The following is a 19,104-nucleotide window of genomic DNA, read 5'->3' on the forward strand; positions in this document are numbered from 1 at the left end:
GATCTTACTTGAAACAAGAATGCTATAAAGGTATTTTAAAATCACAAACGAATCAAAACTTTGTTAAAAAGTCACCTTTTTTTCTAGTAATGGCTGGACATCTCTGAGCTCTTGTCCTGGAGTACGCAATTTGTTAATCTCTCTCTCTCAAAACCAGGGGTCATTAAAGTTAATTTGTATTATTTCAAGTACATTTTATAAGGCCACTGAGAGAGGATGTTAGCTGGTTTCCATGAGTTATTGCTTTAACAGGTGGTATCTGTGAGTTGCCCTATTTATCCTCTCTTCGGAAGCAAAACTCTTTTCAGTGTAGACTGAACCCAGTGAAAGCAGTCACTGGAGAAGCAGTCTGGCAGGGTCCATTCTTTGTTATTTCTTTCTTCACTTTAGTTTTCTTCTAAAGAAAAAGCATCAAATTTTCCCATAATAAACATGATGTATTTTATGTTCTTTACGTTACATTCAAAATGACAGTAGTGTATACTGTTAATAACATTTCTTACAAAAATGTTCTACTTTATGTAGTTTTCACTGTTTTCTGTTTAGAATTATCACAAAAACACTACTATGCAGAAGTAATACAAACTAATATGATCACTTACTATAGAAAAAACCTTCATTATTGTGAATCTAAACTCTCTATCCTTAGCTCCTTAATTTCCATTGAACAACTGGTTTCTATAACGCAATATTCTATAAGTTGTGTCTTCTAAGAATACAACAATCATGGCTGTATTATTTTTAAAACTTCTTTTATTTTGTTTTCATAAATTGGTTTTCCTAAATCAGCTAGCTGTTATTGTAAAAAAAATAAACCTTTTTTCCACTATTGTTTCTAACAAAAAACAACTATAACGCAACTTTAACAGTATTGTTGTATGGTAATATAATTATGAATTCAAAAATAAATATTTGAATATCAACAGGATCTTTCAAAGGCATCTTTCAAGTTCATGCTGGTTATTCCCACTTCACTGTTGTGAAGGCCCTTAACTCCAACTGCTCCAGGGGTGCTGTAGAATGGCAGACCATGCGCTCTGACCCCAGGCTCTCTCCCTATCTGTGTGTCTGTGTGTCTCATGGAGAGCAAGCTGGGGTATGCGAAAAGATAATTCCTAATGCAAGAAATTGTAAAGGGTTAATAAAGTAAGTAATGTTATGTTAATTAATTGGCTGGGTCAGGATTAATATAGCTTGTATTGTTTTAGAATGTGATAGCCTAAAGCTTATAATGTTGAAAATACTTAGCAGATAATATATTCAGATATATTTTATTCTTTTCTGTGTCTAACTGGTTATCCTTTCAAAATAAAAAAAATGAAATATGTAGAATAGGAAAATATCTTTATTTTTAAATATATCCTGTCTTTGATAAATTCACAATTCCAGAGTCAGAAAAAGACTAACAGTTCAGTGTTCTTTGAAGTGTTTTTTTCTCCCTTGAAATAAGCCAATGTCATGTCACTGCAGCAGCATGTCAAAAACTAAATGTTTACTCAAGCCCTATACACTCAGTACTCCTCAGGGAAGCACATTTTTAGTGAAATCATCAATCATTGCATTATCTTCCTTATATTTTATATTAGCAATGCCCAAGGATAAAAGAGCATTCCTGGTGATGAAATTCCACTAGGTTTTTCTAATTTACTTTTCTTTTCTATTGAAAATGCAATTACAGAGCTGTGATTGTAGAAGCAGTGACAGTGGCGTGTCATTGGCTCGATTCTGCCTTCAGTAAGTGACAGGAATTTTTTAAAGGAATCCCTGGGGATTAACCCTCAAGAGGACCTGACATTTCAGGCATCTAAGGTCATTCCCTAACCAGATGAGACAGTGTCACAAGTCACAAGAGCATTTCACAATCATTATACCTGACTGTCCCAAGGTGGTTCCAAAAAGCCATTTTTGTACTTTTCTTCAGCACAACCATTTTTGCCTTTCTCTGCTATACCTTCTTGGAAATTATGATTTTACCACTGTGTCAAGAAATTACACACAGAAACAGATCATGAAAAACTGCCAACTGGATTAAGAATGACCAAAAACCAACATTTCCATTATATCTAAAAATATTTGCTGCATCATACTACACAAGACTAATTTTTAAGTAGTCTTATTTCATTTCTTGCAAACAGCGGAAATATGTAAAAATTAACATATTCACATTCCATTACTGAATAACTTCATGAAGATAAAATACAAACTTTTAAATACAAACAAAAAATACAGGTACACTGAAGATGCAAAACTCCCATTAACATAAGTCATATTTCTTAAAAATAAACTACACAGTTTGAAATACGGTTCTACATTAAAACAATAAGAATTATATAAAACAAATATCCAACACTTAGATTGAGATAATTCACTAGTGTTGCTAGGATTTTCACATTGTGTGGCATTTCAATGCAGCCATCATTTTCCTGATAAACATGAATCCATCCATCCATTATCAGAAAGCTACTTGGTCTAATGAGTGCTGAGGCTGCAACAATCAATGACTACTTTAACTTAGATTTCATTAAAAAAACAGTGACAACAGACTTTTCCATTTCATTTTCAATTTTTGTTTGTAAAATATTACACTGAGTGTTTTCAGGTTTAAAACAACAAAATAAATTTGAAATCACCTTCCAATGAATGAACTGACTGCCTTTTTCCCCCGTGATCTTGGTCAGTGAAACAATTATGTTAAATAGGTAGAAAATCAGTTTATCAGCTTAGGAAACTAGACTGTTCGTGATAAACTTTTTAAAATTTTTTGTCAGACTGACCCCTGGTGTTCAGCAGTGTCAGTGTCTCATGATCTTTCGAAGCACTGAAGTAATTTCAAATCTGACCAGTTCAAATGGCACAGATCACATGTATTCAATTTTCTATTTGGAGAGCTCGTCTTGAAAGATTCAATTGTGATTTAATGTAAGCATCGTATTTGTATATTTTCCATGCCATTTCAGTTCTGGCCTACTTTGTGTGAGGCAAGTAAAGGTCTGCTACCCGACCCAAGCCAGATGGGGCCCGACAAAGTACCAGGTTTCAGTCCAGGTTTGTTTTCTAATAAGTAAAAAAATGAATTATTACAATTTTATGTTTTAAATTTATTTTTATTTGAAGAAATTCTGAACTCATTTTGTGCACGTGCTCGCTAGCTCGTATTGTAAAACCGCTTCTCTGAGAATCAGCCGCCGTGTGTGCATGTGTGTCTACTCGGTCTGAGAGGAAAAGAGAGCGACCGATTTCAGGTTCGGGTCGGGTTCGAGTTTCAAATTTGGCAGTACCATTCGGGCTCGGTCGGGTCGGGTCTCAAGGTTTCGGGTACAGGCTGGGTTCGGGCTTCAATTTCATGCCCGTGCAGACCTGGCAAGTGGCCTAGCAGAAATAACTTAATTGTGTTACATTTAAAATTTCTACTTTAAACAAACTTATCTGTATAATTTAGCAGTTGTAAATCTTCCAAAACCAATGTTTAGAGTTGAACAAGGCAACAAAGGGCAATGAGAAAGTAAAAAATATATAACTAAAAATATAACTAAAGAAATATAAACTATATAATATAACTAAAGATGCGCTTTCAACTCTTAAAAACTGTGTGACAGATTTATCAGCACTATGTGCCTCGACTCAAGAAAAAAGTGGAATTATATGAACATTACATATTTGCAGGTTTCATTCGTATCTTTTAATATGCAAAGTTGTGAGAGTCTGGAGAAAACCTATTAGCTACGCTGTATAAACTCTTTTATAAGGCAGAGTTTTATGTAATTCCTGGATTCTTAACATAGGATCCAAACAAGCAACAGCAAAAACCTGGGCCAAATGACCCTTTTGATCTGTATTTTTTTTTTGCATTACTCTTACACAGAAAAGTGTTTCTACTTAATTCAGTCACGTAGCTTTAAATATATACTGTATATATATATATTTATGGAGGTGGTTTGGGATCTTTTAGGTGAGTCTGATGCTCTGCAAATGTGGCACAAAGTCCACGACATTTTGAGGGGTAAACAAAACCCCAGCAATAGGACTCACAGTTATGCTCCCATAACTTCATTGGTTTTCCAGGTGCCACAGGTGCTGTTAAGTTTTCACGCTGTACTTTGTCTGTTCTCTGGCTGACAGCACAGCTCCAATTTGTCCTGTTCCATCCTGCAGCCAGAAATTAAATCATCTTCATGGTAACCACATTTTGAAGAAGAGCTGTGTGCACTGCAGGTTTTGCCTCAGTCATATAAGTACTGTAGTACAGCGGCAAGTGTACTTTACCGTCGATGGACAAGTGAAAAAATAATTGGGAAGTCTAAAAACATGCATCAACAAAAAAGGTAACTGGAAACAAACCAAAGACAACTCTCTTAGGAGGTTTTGCTGCTTACATAGATAAAATGGACATTATTAAAAAATAATCAACATCTGTGATGAAAGATTAACATATTCTTCAGTACTGCCTAAAGTTGGCAGTACTCTTCTCATGGTTCTTTGGATGAGAAATAATTTTGGAGTGACCTTTAATCGATTTATATAACATCTCTGTAATTCATTAATGCATTTACACAAGAAACATCAAACTTAAGTTTCTGGTGATTTTGCCCCACATTTCCCAAAACAAAGAGAGTAAAGCTACAGTGCTACAATTCAAAGTTATAAAGGTCTTATAGATAAAATACATATAGTATCCTGAATGCATGGTACATTTGAGTGCACATCAATTCTGAGCCAATGGTAAACAATATTCCTATCTTTTCAAAAGCAGCAGTTACTCAAAAAAGTTTTAATAACTACAATGCATAAATAAACTGAAAAAGAAAAGATAAAAGAAAACCTGGCAGTGTGAATTGCAGCATGCTTTGTCCCATGTACAATAAATTGTCATTACATTACTGTAATACAATTAGAACACTATTTTTTAATAATCTTTTACAATAACGTAAATTACAGGGAACAAAATATTAGTACTGTTTCACAAGATTGCTATTATGAATGAAGACATGAACTCTGCCATAATTCATACTTTCATATAAGAATGACTAAATTAATTTTGATTTTTACAGAAAAGGCTACAAATTGCATATACTATTATCATCATTAATTTGGTAAATCAAAGTCCCTAAGGTCCCTAAGGTTTTGTTGAGGTACACTCAAGAAAACACATTCAACAAAATTTGGTGTGTAGGACCCAGCGAAAAAAAAAGTCTGTAGGAGACAGACTCATTCTCTGCAAAAAAAAGGGCACATTCTAGTAATGTTTCATTCACATCACTGAAGACAGTTAAGATGCACTTTTTCTGAGTATCAGTCTTTGATGAATACCTAAAAAGTAAAGGTTTTTTACAACCTTTGCAAGTTTGACTTCCTTCTTCTCAGTGGAGTCTTCTGTTGATCGATTTTGTGAAGTCAAGCATTGCCTTGAGTTAATTTTACATTTTTTTTATATCAAGCACCTTTACCAAGACTTTTATTACACACACAATATTCTCAGAACTATACAGACTGCAGCAATGTTCTTTAGTGAGAAGCCCATGAAAGAAGTAGCTGTGATATAACCTAAAATACATGGTATGTGTTGGGTTCCTTCCATTGTATTTGCAGCTTTATCACCTTCTAGCAAATGTCAGAAACTAAGGGGGTTAGGCCTAGCCAATAAATACTGGTATGGTAACCCTGAAGCATTCATGGGCAACCAGTATTATCTGTGGTACAGCTAGAGGCTCTCTTCCCTCTGGTCCAGATTTATTAAGTCATTACATGAGAGTACAGAAACTGGAGATAGACTCTGGAGACCTACAGTATGAACCTGAATACAATCAGTTAAATAATAAGAGAATAAGTTTTAATAAGTTACAATTAGTGTTTAATAAAACAAATTGTTATACCCTCTATTCTGTTGTCCACTTTTGTACAGGAAATAAAAATACATCTTCATGAAAACAAAATTTCTGCATAACATCAGCTTACATTATGAAGAATGAACAGCAGACATGATATACTTGTACAAATGTCTGCTACAGACCTTTGCAGGGAAATACATGCTGGAGAAAGACTGAACAACAATGCTCTGAAAGCAGGCAGCACAATGCCAGGTGGAAATGGTACCTGCTGAAGATGTCATTGGAGATTTTCTCCAGGTACAGAAGGGCATCAGCAATCTGGTGAATGGCCTCCTCCCGTCGCAGGTCTGGCTGGATCAAGGGCACGGAGTACACCTGCCCTTCCAGGAAGTGTTTCTGGGTCATCCTGGAGGGTAAATGGCAGATGAAACATCAGTGAGACTCATAAGAAGACCAGCAGCTTGATGCTGGCAGTACATACATTAACGTTTTACTGGACTGTATAGAAAAAAAATCTGAAAAACACAGTCCAAAACAGTAGACTGTACTGCAGCACTTTCACACAAAAGAACATATAAAATCAATTGAAAATAAAACACATATTGAGGATTATACACTAAGTAGTATGAGCTCTCAAGTCAGCAACTTTTACATTTTTTTTTAACAAAAGGTTTTCCCTCAAGTAACATTACAGCATCTTGTGATATAAGAATGCAATTATAGGCACATCAAGTTAATTAAAGTAATAAAGTGACCAAGGACACAGGCTGAGAATACTGTTCTCCATCTGCAGAGACTGAGTCATCAAATCTAAAAGACACCAAATACTCTATTTGTTGCTTTTGCACAATACCGACAGCTGATTCAATGCTCAACTAGAACTAGTCAAAGACAGTGCGTCATACACTCTACTACATCATCATTTTTGAAGCCATAAAAAACAGAACTTTCTTTTAAATACTGATGGCTGTGACATTGCTAGATACCTTCTGTTCCACAGACAAGGCATCACAAATAAGCAAAGACACTAATGTACCAGGGACAGAAGCAATTTCAGTGCTTACAAACCTTTTAAAGTAAAATATTACTGTGATTCCTGCTTAGTGAACTAACCCTTTAATGACTGAGCACAAGTATCAATATTATGCTTACATCACTGCAGTTTAAGGAGATAATTCAGTAAAATTAAATTTATATGGTGAACATTAAGTGGTTTATTAGCCTAATTTCCACATTGTCTAATTCACCTATTTCACAAACCATTTACTTCCATTTTCTACATGAGAAGAAACTACAAATTGGAAAAAAATATCTATGCAAATTACGCCTTATAATTTTATAGTAGTTAATTTTACTGACTTGTTTATATAAGCTACCGTGGTGCTAGAAAGTTTGTGATGCCTTTAGAATTTTCAGAATTTCTGCATAAATTTGACCTAAAATGTGATCAGATCTTCATCTAAGTCATAAAAATGGATAAAGAGAACCCAATAAAACAAATAAAACACAAAATGGTGTACTTTTTCATTCATTTATTGATCAAAATGATCCAACATTAAATATCTTTGTCAGAAAAAGTATGTGAACCTCTAGGATTATCAGTTCAGTTAAAGGGATAATTAGAGTCAGGAGTGTCAATCAATGAGATGACAATCAGGTGTGAGTTTGGGTGGTCCTGCCCTTTTTAAAAACATAAACCTGAGTCTTCACTACCAAAGTCTGGTCTTCACCACACAGGTTTGTGAATGCATGCCATGCCTCGATCAAAGGAGATTTCTGAGGATCTCAGAAAAAGAGTTGTCGGTGCTTTGCTTATCAGGTTGGAAAAGATTACAAAATGATTTCTAAAGACTTTGGGCTTCACCAATCCACTGTCAGGCAGAGAGTGTACAAATGGAGAAAATTCAGCACCACTGTTACTCTCCCCAGGAGTGGTTATACAACAAAAATCATTCCAAGAGCAAGGCATATAATATTCTGGCAGATCACAGAGAACCTCAGGGTATACTCTGCAGGCCTCTCTTACACTGGCTAATGTCAGTGTTCATGAATCCACAATCAGGCAAACACTGAACAAGAATAGTGTGCATGGGAGGATAGCAAGGAGAAAGCCACTGCTCTCCAAGAAAAACATTGATGCCCGTTTAAAATTTGCTAAAGACCACCTGGATGAGCCAGAAGACTACTGGAAGAATGTTCTGTGGATGGATGAGTCAAAAATTGAACTTTTTGGCTTAAATGATAAGAGTTATGTTTGGCAAAAACCAAACACTGCATTTCAACATAAGAACCCCATCCCAACCGTGAAACACGGTGGTGGCAGTGTCTAGGTTTGGGGCTGTTTTGCTGCCATCATTGACGGAACTATGAATTCTGGATTGTACCAGATAATTCTACAGGAGAATTTCGGGGTATCCATCTGTGAACTGAAGCTCAACAGAAGGTGGGTCAACAGCAAGACAACGACCCTAAACACACAAGTCAGTCTACCAAAGAATGGTTGAAGCAGAAGAAATTTCGCGTTTTGGAATGGCCGAGTCAAAGTCCAGACCTTAATCCTATAGAAATGTTGTGGCAGGACCTGAAGCAGGGAGTTCATGCAAGAAAGCCCACCAGCATCACCGAGTTGAAGCAGTTCTGTAAGGAGGAATGGGCCAAAAGTCCTCCAAGCCGATGTGCGGGACTGATCAACAGTTACTGTAAATGTTTGGTTGAAGTCATTGCTGCTCAAGGGGGTCACACAAGTTACTGAAAGTATAGGTTCACATACTTTTTCTGACAAAGACATTTAATGTTGGATCATTCTGATCAATAAATTAATGTAAAAGTATATCCTTTTGTGTGTTATTTGTTTTATTGGGTTCTCTTTATCTATTTTTATGACTTAAATGAAGATCTGATCACATTTTAGGTCACATTTATGCAGAAATTCAGAAAATTCTAGGGTTTACAAACTTTCTAGCACCTTGTGACATGTACTTTCTGTACATGTCACAAATATACAAGATATGTATACTAAATTTACTAAATAAGATCAATTTTAGTAAAAAATCCAATTTGAAAATGTTATTTCATTCTGTAAACATAAACCTTCTGTAGTGCAAGACACAAATTGCATCTCTGTCTTTTGTAAAAAGAAATATCAAAAGAATTTCAAGATATGAACAGATCCACACATGTACACTCAAAGACTGCATCAAGACACAATCCCAGGTGACAAGTAAAAAACAGCCTAGTATAAAATCCAAATGAGCTACAGTGAAGCTATGGGATAACTCACAGCTAACAACATCCACAACAAGCCATTGCCTTTAAAAAATTCTCTTCACGCCACAAGAGCTGAAGATGAAATTTCTTTAGAACAAATATAATAAGACCTTCCAACACAGTTTAATACAATTTGTCCTTGTTCCCTCTATAAGAAACACTTATATACTTCTGTATTTTAAAAAGGCGCCATGTTTATTGAACAAATGCATCTTGACAAACTGTAAAACTGTGCAGCTCCACACATTGAATTCCAATCTCTTGTCATCCTTAAAAAACAATGCTTCTCCAGATTAATTGTATCCAGACAGTGGAAAGATACAGGCAAGATATAAGAAAGATACTCTGAACTTTATGTCCCAAATCTCAGGTTATACAGTGAAATACTAATGCTTTCTATATACAGCTTAGTAGGCTGCAATTATAAAGTCAAAACAAAGCTATTGTAAGTATCAGACATTACATATACTTCCCCGACAACATCAGGGAAATAAATGAGAAAATGTGTTTTATAAAGTAATGTACTGCTTTACATAATAACTATATGCTTACATAGATCATAGTTACATAGATCACTGTAACTGATGATGGTTTTAATAATATCTAGCAACAACTCTGGTTCAAATAAAAAAGAATCCCTTCCACATGTAACTTGTAACTGCAAATGATTACTTGTAAACTTTCTGCAACACTGAGAATAAACTAAATTAAAAAAATGTAACTGTTTCCAATCATAGTTTCTCTTTGCATTTTAACTCAAGAAATACCCACCTAAAGTAGTTGCCTTGAAAGAGTTAATCTGCAAGGTGCAAAGACATCTTATTAATTCCAGTGAGCAGTGGACTGTAATTGCTATTGACATGAAAGCCAGAGCTGTGGGTTCAAAACAACTAAACTATTCAAGCTTTCACACACCTCAATGCTATAACCTTCAAATGAGACAGTTTTGTTTTTCATCAGGCAGTGTTGTGTTCTTAACAGTGCTCTCGCTCCATTTTTGTTTTTTTCAAACTTATACTCAATACTAGAGTCAAACAGGTGCATCAGTGTTTACATGAAGTTGAATACATACAAACATGAAGACATGCATTTGAATGTTTAGTATTAATTCAAAAGGATGTACCTACGGTATGTGAAAACTGAAGAGCTTCGAAAGAACTCCCAGGCTTAATTCTATGATGTGCACAAGGTCTGTTGTAGCCCAATTATTGCAAGAAGCAAGTGGCTCTATTGGTGTTTTAAGGCCAGTATGGATTATGACTGTGTCTTGTAATGACCTTCTGCTCACATAGATCTAATGTCTTTGTGGTCTGAAATACCTTCTTCCTTCACTTGGCTAACCTTGCCAAATTTGATCTCTACATGTAGCTTTTAACATCCCAATAGGCCTGCCTGGTAATAAACTGCAAGTAACACAAGACATGTGTGAGGCAGTACATGTCCACCTAAGAGAAAAACAACAGTGTACAAAACATCTATGTTATTAAAGGGCTTCTAAAAAAAATAACAAAATAAAAGAATATAGAACAGAGACTAGAAGTACCAAACCTATTAATATAATAATGTTATCAGTGTTTTGTTTCAGAATTGCATTTCGTTTCAGTTATGACATGTTTTAAGATTAGTTTATATTTCAACTGATACATTTTCGTTTTACTTTTAGCATATTCATTTCATACTTTTCAGTGATGGGCTGTGGAATGACGTGGATGCTACTCGAAGGATTCTCAATTTGTGAGTTATTTCAACTGCCATAAATCAATGATACTCCTGATAATTAAAAATAAATAAAACGTTCACTTCTTCCTTGTGAAACCATTCACTTAAGACAGAAAAACCAATTTTCTAATATAGAACTTTCATTCAGCATGGAAAGTGGTCTTATTACTAGCAAATAATTTCTTATATACACTGATGTGGACAGGCAAAATAGTTACAAAAAATTTGATTCAAATATTTAAACTACAGTATTCTATTTGATGAATACTTGAAAATATGTGATTACTTCTTTGTATTTTCTCTGCATGTTTAGCAGTTGCTCTTTTTCTCCTGTTGCCAATGACAGGTTGGCAACAAAAACTGTGGATACAAAATGACACTAACGAAAAGCAGAAATCCACATTTTTCAATTAGCATCTTAACAGGCATCTGTTAATGAACTGCGTTAAATGAAATCTTAAGTGAGTTGAAGGTACCAAATACTCAGAAATCCCTTTAATATACCACTTCACTACCACACCCCTCTTCACGAGCTGCAGCTCACCTCTATGTACATAACAACACAGTCCATTTTCATTCCTTTATGTACTTTGAGGGGCAAAATCGCAATTTTTCAAGTGAAACCTTGATACTTCAGAATACCGTGGTTCAGACTGAAGAAGTCCCTCACGTCAGGGAAACACACCAACAAACAAGAAAGGGTCAGTACCAGTCATTTTACTGAAACACATTATTATTAATCCATACCCAAACCAATCAACTGAAGATAATTAAATTGAGTCTGAATACTGTGGTTTGGAAACAGGTCCAGCTGATCCATGGTAAATTCTAAATGCAGTAAAAATAAAAAGACCACTGGAAAATTAAAATGTTTCATCAATCAAACTCAAATACAAAATGTAGTGAAGCAAATGGCCATCAGCCAGAAGTAACAATGCTGATTTAATGGAATACAGTAGTGAGGCGTACAAAGACCCAATTACAAGCGTAATGCATGATGGACATGGATGAAGTCAAACAGGAGTTTTGTAATTACATTTTATTTAATTGACTAGTTGCTTTCAATGGTGGGCTGTTATAATTGTATTTTTTAACTACAAAAACACCACAATTTTTTAGTTTCTCGTAAATTCCCCAACACTTTATAAAATATAACTGCATTTGAGAATGGTGCCTAAGTAAAAAAAAATATTTTGACTTGATTAATTGCTAAGCAAAAATACCGATGTGCTTGCACGAACAATACCGAAAATAATGATTATTAACTATTTTTAATCACTTGTGTTAGTTCCCTTTCATTAGTAATATAAATATGTTTATTCATAGAGAAGAAAGGCAGCTTTCAATTATCTCACCAATCAACTGTTAATTTTTAAAAGCAGGTTGAGCTCCATACTCCATAGCAAGTCCTGCTGTACAGTAGGTACTGTCGTACAGGCATTTAAAAAAAACATCTGACAGCTTCATGGTATAGTACTGTATATGTTTGGAAAGAAGGCAACTGGCAGTTCTACAATAAAATACGTGGGGTGGATGGATATAAACCCTTCAGCACTTTGCAGGTTAAGATAATTGAAGATAATGCAATTAAACATCACATTGACAGTTTATGAAAACCACAATCATTGTGGCAAATTTAAACATTACCAACACAAATTTAACTTTAACATCTATAAAGATTTTATCTCCCAGTAAGGTTTTCAATTTTTTTCTCCAAATGAGTCAAACAGCTATCTGTAAAACAATCAAATCTCTGTTTAAATTATTAACACCTGATGAAGTGTACAACAGATAATGTCACTCTGAAACATCCATCACTGGCTGTAGGGAACCAAACCTATCAGCTACAGTACATCTTTGGCAACATACTAAATCAATCTGGTAGCTCCGAGATGAGAAAAGAATCCTGTTAATTACATCATGCACACAGGCTGCAGGGCAAAGACAAGAGATTACAATATACATCAGAAGAAATCCAAGCAATCCACAATGACGAATGATTCATCATGTATAAATTAAAATACGGCAACTAGGCATAATACTGTAGGTGCAGAATCAAAAATACTGCTTTGCAGTTGATTACTGTCAGGTATGTACCAACATTTTTAAAAATATATATGAGAGGTATTAAAAAGATTCTTAAAACAAGTTAATTTATAATTCCGGCTCCCACTTTTGGCATTCAATCTCAATTAAAAATAAATACTTAGGGAATGTTTTTGGGATGTTAAAAATATTTTTCCAGCACGAATTCCACTGAATGTCATTATGTACACTGACACACTGCAGCTCTGTAAAAACGTTATATTAGGGAGTTCCTGCAAGCTATCATGATTGACAGCCACAGAAAGGTGATGGTGAACGCTGGAAATGTCATTGTCTGCAGATCATCTTAATGTGTAACAATTAACCATTTCTCCTCAGTTATACCAGGGGCATCACATACAGTACCAGTCTCCAGTACCAGGAGTACCAGTACACCTGCTTGAAACCAGGTTTTTCATGATTATCTGTGGTTTAAACTGTATAAACATGTCTATAAACACTTAATATTTGTCTTAAAGATTGACCTTCATTTTTTTTAAATTATAGACTTTTTTTTTCCTTGCTTGACTGAGCAAATTTTGCCATGTTCATTCAGGAATTACAAGCTTTTGCCCAAGCTCCCTATATTTACAGTAGTCATGGACCCTCACCTGTTTACCAATAATTGGTGACAAAAGGTAAATGAGGTAACATGCTAGTTAACTGTGAAAAGTCTATTTTAAACTTCTTTTAGCGTTCTAACACTAAAATAACACAATGTGATACACATTTCTGACTATTAACTAACTTGGGCTTCAGACTGAAATCCGCTTGCTTTGGGTGTTCATTTTATTGAAAATGAAAAATTAACATTTTCAATGCAGTTCAATGCAGACAAGTTTATACAGTTTAAAGCACAGATAATCGTGAAAAACCTGGTTTCGAGGAGGTGTACTCAAACTTTTGACTGGTATTGTATATGGCACACAGGCTGGGTCAGTTTGTATCTTCTCTAAGCCTGCATTGCCCACACACAAAGCAGACTCCCTCAGATATGCATCTCACATACAGTATCTCGTGTATCTCACAGACATGCACTACCTTTACCCAATCACAGTGCAACTGTTTGACGTCACAGAACTAATTTGACAAGAGTGTGTTTTTCCACAAAAAGTACAAAACCTGTACATACACTACCTCCAAACTTTAAAGCAAGCTCAGTGATTGTACCACTTTGGTCTCACTGAAAACATACCTAGTGTTTTAATGTGTTCTCAAAGGAGAGTGTTGAACATAATTATAGGTAGGTAGTTCTACATTCAACCCATCACAGAGGTTTCACTCAATAAACACTGGTCTCCATACATCTGGGTGGACAGGAGGAATTGGAGTAAAGTACCTTGCAAACACAGCACAGCAGTAGTGTCTGCAAGAGGGAGTTAAACCTACAACCCACCAGACATGTCCCCTGAGATTTTCCCAGTATGCGGTGCTGCTCCCTGAACATAGTAATGAGTTTTGTAACTACGTTATTGAAGTAAAGAAATAATGCCATGCAATTCAAGAGAAGTGGAGAAGTTTATATTTCTTTGTGAAGTGAACTGAAAGCTACCACGCTTGACATGTACAAGACAGGCAAATACAGTATCTGCCAAAGAGCAACAGCAATAGTTGTAGATGATGCAGTTCTCCTTTTGCTGCTTTCATAATGCTGATATCTAGCAAACAGTGTTTGGCATTTTCAATTGTTTATTTTTGTATCAGTTTCACTAACAGAATTTAAAGACGCTGATCATTATATCCCAGAGCCTCCATTACTTGCATTTTCAATTTACTAATCAATATACATCGATCATCATCCCATCCCTCAGTTTACAAAAGTAATTCATTTCAGTCGAACACTGTTCTGTACTATGAACTTTTGCAAAAGAAAAAATTAATTCCCCCTTCTGTTCATATAAAAACTTATGACTCATTTCTGAGGTTCTAAAAAACTCAACTAATGTTAACTTAATAACTTTACAAGTACTGAACTGTCAAAATAAAAACACTATTGCTTATTTATGATAATTATCTTATTCGAAAGTAGTCCAGTAGTTAACAAGAAATAAAATATGGAAAAACTGAAAATACACACAGAACCGCTACAGTATATTCAAGGCAATGAAATGTGAATCTCTCTGCTGCTCATTTCGTTTTGCAGCACCTCAAGATTTGGCAACACTTTTTGGCTACATGATAAGGAGAGTATTCAACAATAAAAAGCAGTGATTAGTGATGAAAAGGGAGTAGGATTACAAACAAAGCACCTTTGTTGTAGTGAAAATGGCTTTCTACAGTGAAAAGCAGGTTTGAAAACAAATGTCCGAACAATATTTTACCGTATTCAATAATCATAACTGATATTTTACATAAAGCTTGAAAAAATCCTGTACTCATGAGATAATCAGTGTGTTCAAAAACAAAAAAAAGAATACCATTATTTGGAATAAAACACTACAAATAAAACTATGCAAGATAGTGCCTAATATTTTGATAATTAGGTTATGTATGGTCTGCCTGAAATAAATTTAAATCAAAACTGTTGGGCTACAGCAAATGAGTTTGACACCCCTGTTAGTTGGACAGCATTGGTAGGATTAAACTGTAGATTTTCCTTATTCTAGTACACTGGAAGCCACTACAGCAAAACAAGACCATAACATCCATCTTCAACACTTTTTCAATCAATTTAAAGAGCACGAAATAAAACAAATAATAGAATTGTAAATCAATGCAGAGGTAATGTAAGCTATCCTCGTCAAATCCTCACTCAACAGCATTAACTTGCACAGCAAAGTTAAACATTGAATAGAGGTAACATTGTTCACAGAAGATGGAAAAAGATCACTTTTCATGCTGTTGTGGTTTTGTTCCAGGCTTTACAACATTATAAGATACCACACACACTTCAGGCATATGTCAAGCTACAAGGTGGTCACACATACTTAAGCACTGGTGACCCACACATGTTTTTAGGACATGACATGATATGTCATGGGCACATCTATACATGTGTGGACTATGACTGAACTCTTTTCTTATTATACTGACAAAAATAAGCAGTGTATTTGCAAAATTATTCTTCATGTGGTCATGGTTTTATCATCTCTCATTACTTTGTACAGTACGCCAGCTTTTTAATTCTTTGGTCAAAAGACTACCTCTCTTTCATAAACACCTGCATTTACATTTCTGAACATTTTTATTATTGTTGTTGTGTCCAATTGCTTCTGCAATTTATGGATTTGTCAAAACATTACATTCAGTATGTCATTTAGGAAAAAGGAGAAAACTCCCATCAGGGTAGATGAAAAGTGCTGAGCAGGGATCTGTAGTTTCTGACAAAACTAAGCTATGCTCGTCAATAAGTCAATCGTTTCATGATTAACCTGAATACATTTCTGCCTTTTCTCCCTTGCAAGTATGCCACTGCATGTTGGATTACATTTAAAGTCATTAATATTCAATAATTCGTTTCAACATGGCTGGTATTGAAGCATTACCTGGCTGGAATTGTGGTGCTTGCAAAGTTAGTCAGACACATCCTAGGCTTAGTGTGGTCATAAAAAACAGTGCTAACTGCCATGACTGATCTATCAAGAACAGCCCCCAATTACCACACAGGGAAAAGAAAAACATCAAATTAACAATTTCAAGTAAAATCAGAAATGGAGCCCTCAGTAGTCAGATCTCCTTTGGAATGCATTGCTGCATTTAATACTTTATGAGCCTGAAGTAAACCAATTTAATTTTTTTAGAGCCCAGCTAATCTCATGGTATTACTGTGATTTAAAACATAATTTGTACCCTCCACTGGGGACCATTAAAGGATTGTTTAAATTAATATAGGAACTATGCTGTGGGAATTCAGATGAACGCTACTTGCATGTTTTGCACTGCAGAAAACAAAATATCTAAAGCATAGTTTTTCTCTTTAGAATAAGTGTTTTTTTAGTATTATTACTCATTTTTGTAGTATTATGTGACCTACCGTTTTTTGATTTAACAAAACTGGTGTTACCATTGTGTATTTAGAAAAAAGCATTTAACATCTGCTTAGGGCCCTTATTATTTGAACTAATACTTAAATTACAGTTAATATTATTATATTAAAGGCATCATCTTTATGTTTGAGTATAACAAGTTTGAAAAGTTCAGACTCCCTGACTTCACAAACTAACCTGTTTTATACTTCAAGACACCCACTGCAAATGTCATATTGCTTCATAATAAGTACGGAATTAATAATACTACACAAACACAGCTCTTAAGCCAATTTTTACTATGAATTTAACACCCAGTCTCTTTCCACAGTAAAAAACTATAGCTCTGATCTACAGGGAACAAAGTCTAGAAATAAAAGTGCTACCAGTGAAACTAAAAATTCTATGAGGTTAAAGGACAGGTAGGTTTGTTAAAAAGAGTTTGTTAAAAAAAATGAACCTTACTTCATCATCTGCATATTTTCTGGCAAATAACTGACTCAAACTTCACTAGGACATTGGTATCATTTTATTTCCAATTATGATTTACATTTTTATGTATCCAATAAATCATGAATACAGTAATTAACTTCCTTAGAGTAGGATTATTAAATTAATATCCAATATTGGCTTATACTTTCTGATGATATGTTTACACTGCATTATGACTGTGCAGTTAGTAAAACGGTGTATACCCGGTTTTGAAACAGATGTGTAGGAATTTTCATGATTGTGTTTCATGGTTGTCTCCATTGTTTATACTGAGAGGTACCATCAATAATGCCTAACATTTGCTAAAATAACATAATTTGCTAAAGTTGTATTTAAAACTCACGACTTCCTAGGATATACATTTGATAGTCTCTCACAGCAGACTCCATTTTAACACCCTAGAGATCCATCAGAAGTTGCAGAAGTTACAAAATATACATATATTCGGCAAAGTGGAGGAATTTCTTATACTCCATTTAGACTGCATACAGAAATTATACTGAAAAGACCTATAAATTGTGTCCTGCTAAAACTCAAATACTGTAACTAGGACTATATTTTTTTTTAATTATTGCAATATAGTGGTGAAATACCAGAGGTCTGTGCCAGCACTAACATTCCAGCAATCTAAACAATAATTATACCTAATCTAACTATTAAACTTATTAAAAATATCCACTTAATTATGAGGAGCAATTACAGCAGTGCACAGTAATTGACACTGTATCTAACAAAAACCTCACAAAGAGAATATTTACTTAATAGTGTGACCTTAGGTACTATATGTTATACACATACCTAAAAGTGTATAACACCTTTTACAGTTTATCTTTGCAATGTTGATCTAGAAGTGAAAGGCAACAGGGAAAACATTTAAACGGCTCAGGCTAACAGTAGTAAGACATTGCCATTCATTAAAAAACAAAGGGGAAAAGAAAAGAAGAAAGGTCAGTTTTGCCAAAATGAAGTCATGATCTGACAGAAGCACTTGTCTCTGTTAATATCCAGACAACCCTAGGCTACACAAATTAAACAATCATGCATTGATGGCAAGGTGCCTAATACAGAAAATACTGTATTAGTAATACGTTTCATGATTTTTCTTGGTTTGAAGACCCAAATACTTGTAATATACAGATATTCATACAATCAGCATGCATCCATTTTACCACAAGTCATACAAAGCCTTAACCAGGGTTAGTTAATGCCTTATGCTCTTTCTTCCTGCTTTACTTGTGCTATGTGTACTACATGTGTAGAAATAGTACTTTTCTGAAGTTTCTCTGAATAGCTCTTAAAAATATTAGAAAGAAGAAAAGATCATCATTTTTATCTGCAATTGAAGTAAAAGTCATTTGTTGTCTAATACTTCATGCCAGTGAATTGAATCCAATTAAAATACAAACAGCTGATAGAGGACATCCTTGGTGAGTGCCTCTGCTCAGTGTAAATCTTAGCCTGAACACAAGCTGTGGAACTATTGTACATCACGTCATAAAAGAATGAACAGAACCAAAATGTTCCAACAATTGTTCAAAAGGTAGCTCAATTCTAAATGATCAGATGCATTTTTTGTATCTAAAGGCAGTGCTGCCAACATACTATTTGGTGAAAAGCCTGGCCTATAGTGAAGAAAAAGCACCATATGTTGTCATGCCTCTGATCGTAACGCATTAAGTCACATTTGCATGTTAGAAAGAGCTTTCAGAAAAAGCTTAATGTCCAAATATACCAGCAAAAGGGGTTTACAG

At 34.8% G+C, this 19,104-nt stretch overlaps 1 protein-coding gene across 1 annotated transcript in view; it reads right to left on the minus strand.

Annotated features, from left to right (window-relative positions):
- The window catches only part of washc1 (WASH complex subunit 1), a 70,293-nt gene that overhangs the window by 34,616 nt on the left and 16,573 nt on the right, over positions 1-19,104 (minus strand). Inside the window, exon 2 of the mRNA XM_088646981.1 lies at positions 6,091-6,231. Within this exon, the coding sequence (XP_088503107.1) occupies positions 6,091-6,231 (141 nt within the window). The remainder of the gene's footprint in view (positions 1-6,090; positions 6,232-19,104) is intronic.

This window comes from Lepisosteus platostomus, chromosome 9, assembly GCF_059453375.1.
Source record: "Lepisosteus platostomus isolate fLepPlt1 chromosome 9, fLepPlt1.hap1, whole genome shotgun sequence".
Lineage (NCBI taxonomy): Eukaryota > Metazoa > Chordata > Actinopteri > Semionotiformes > Lepisosteidae > Lepisosteus > Lepisosteus platostomus.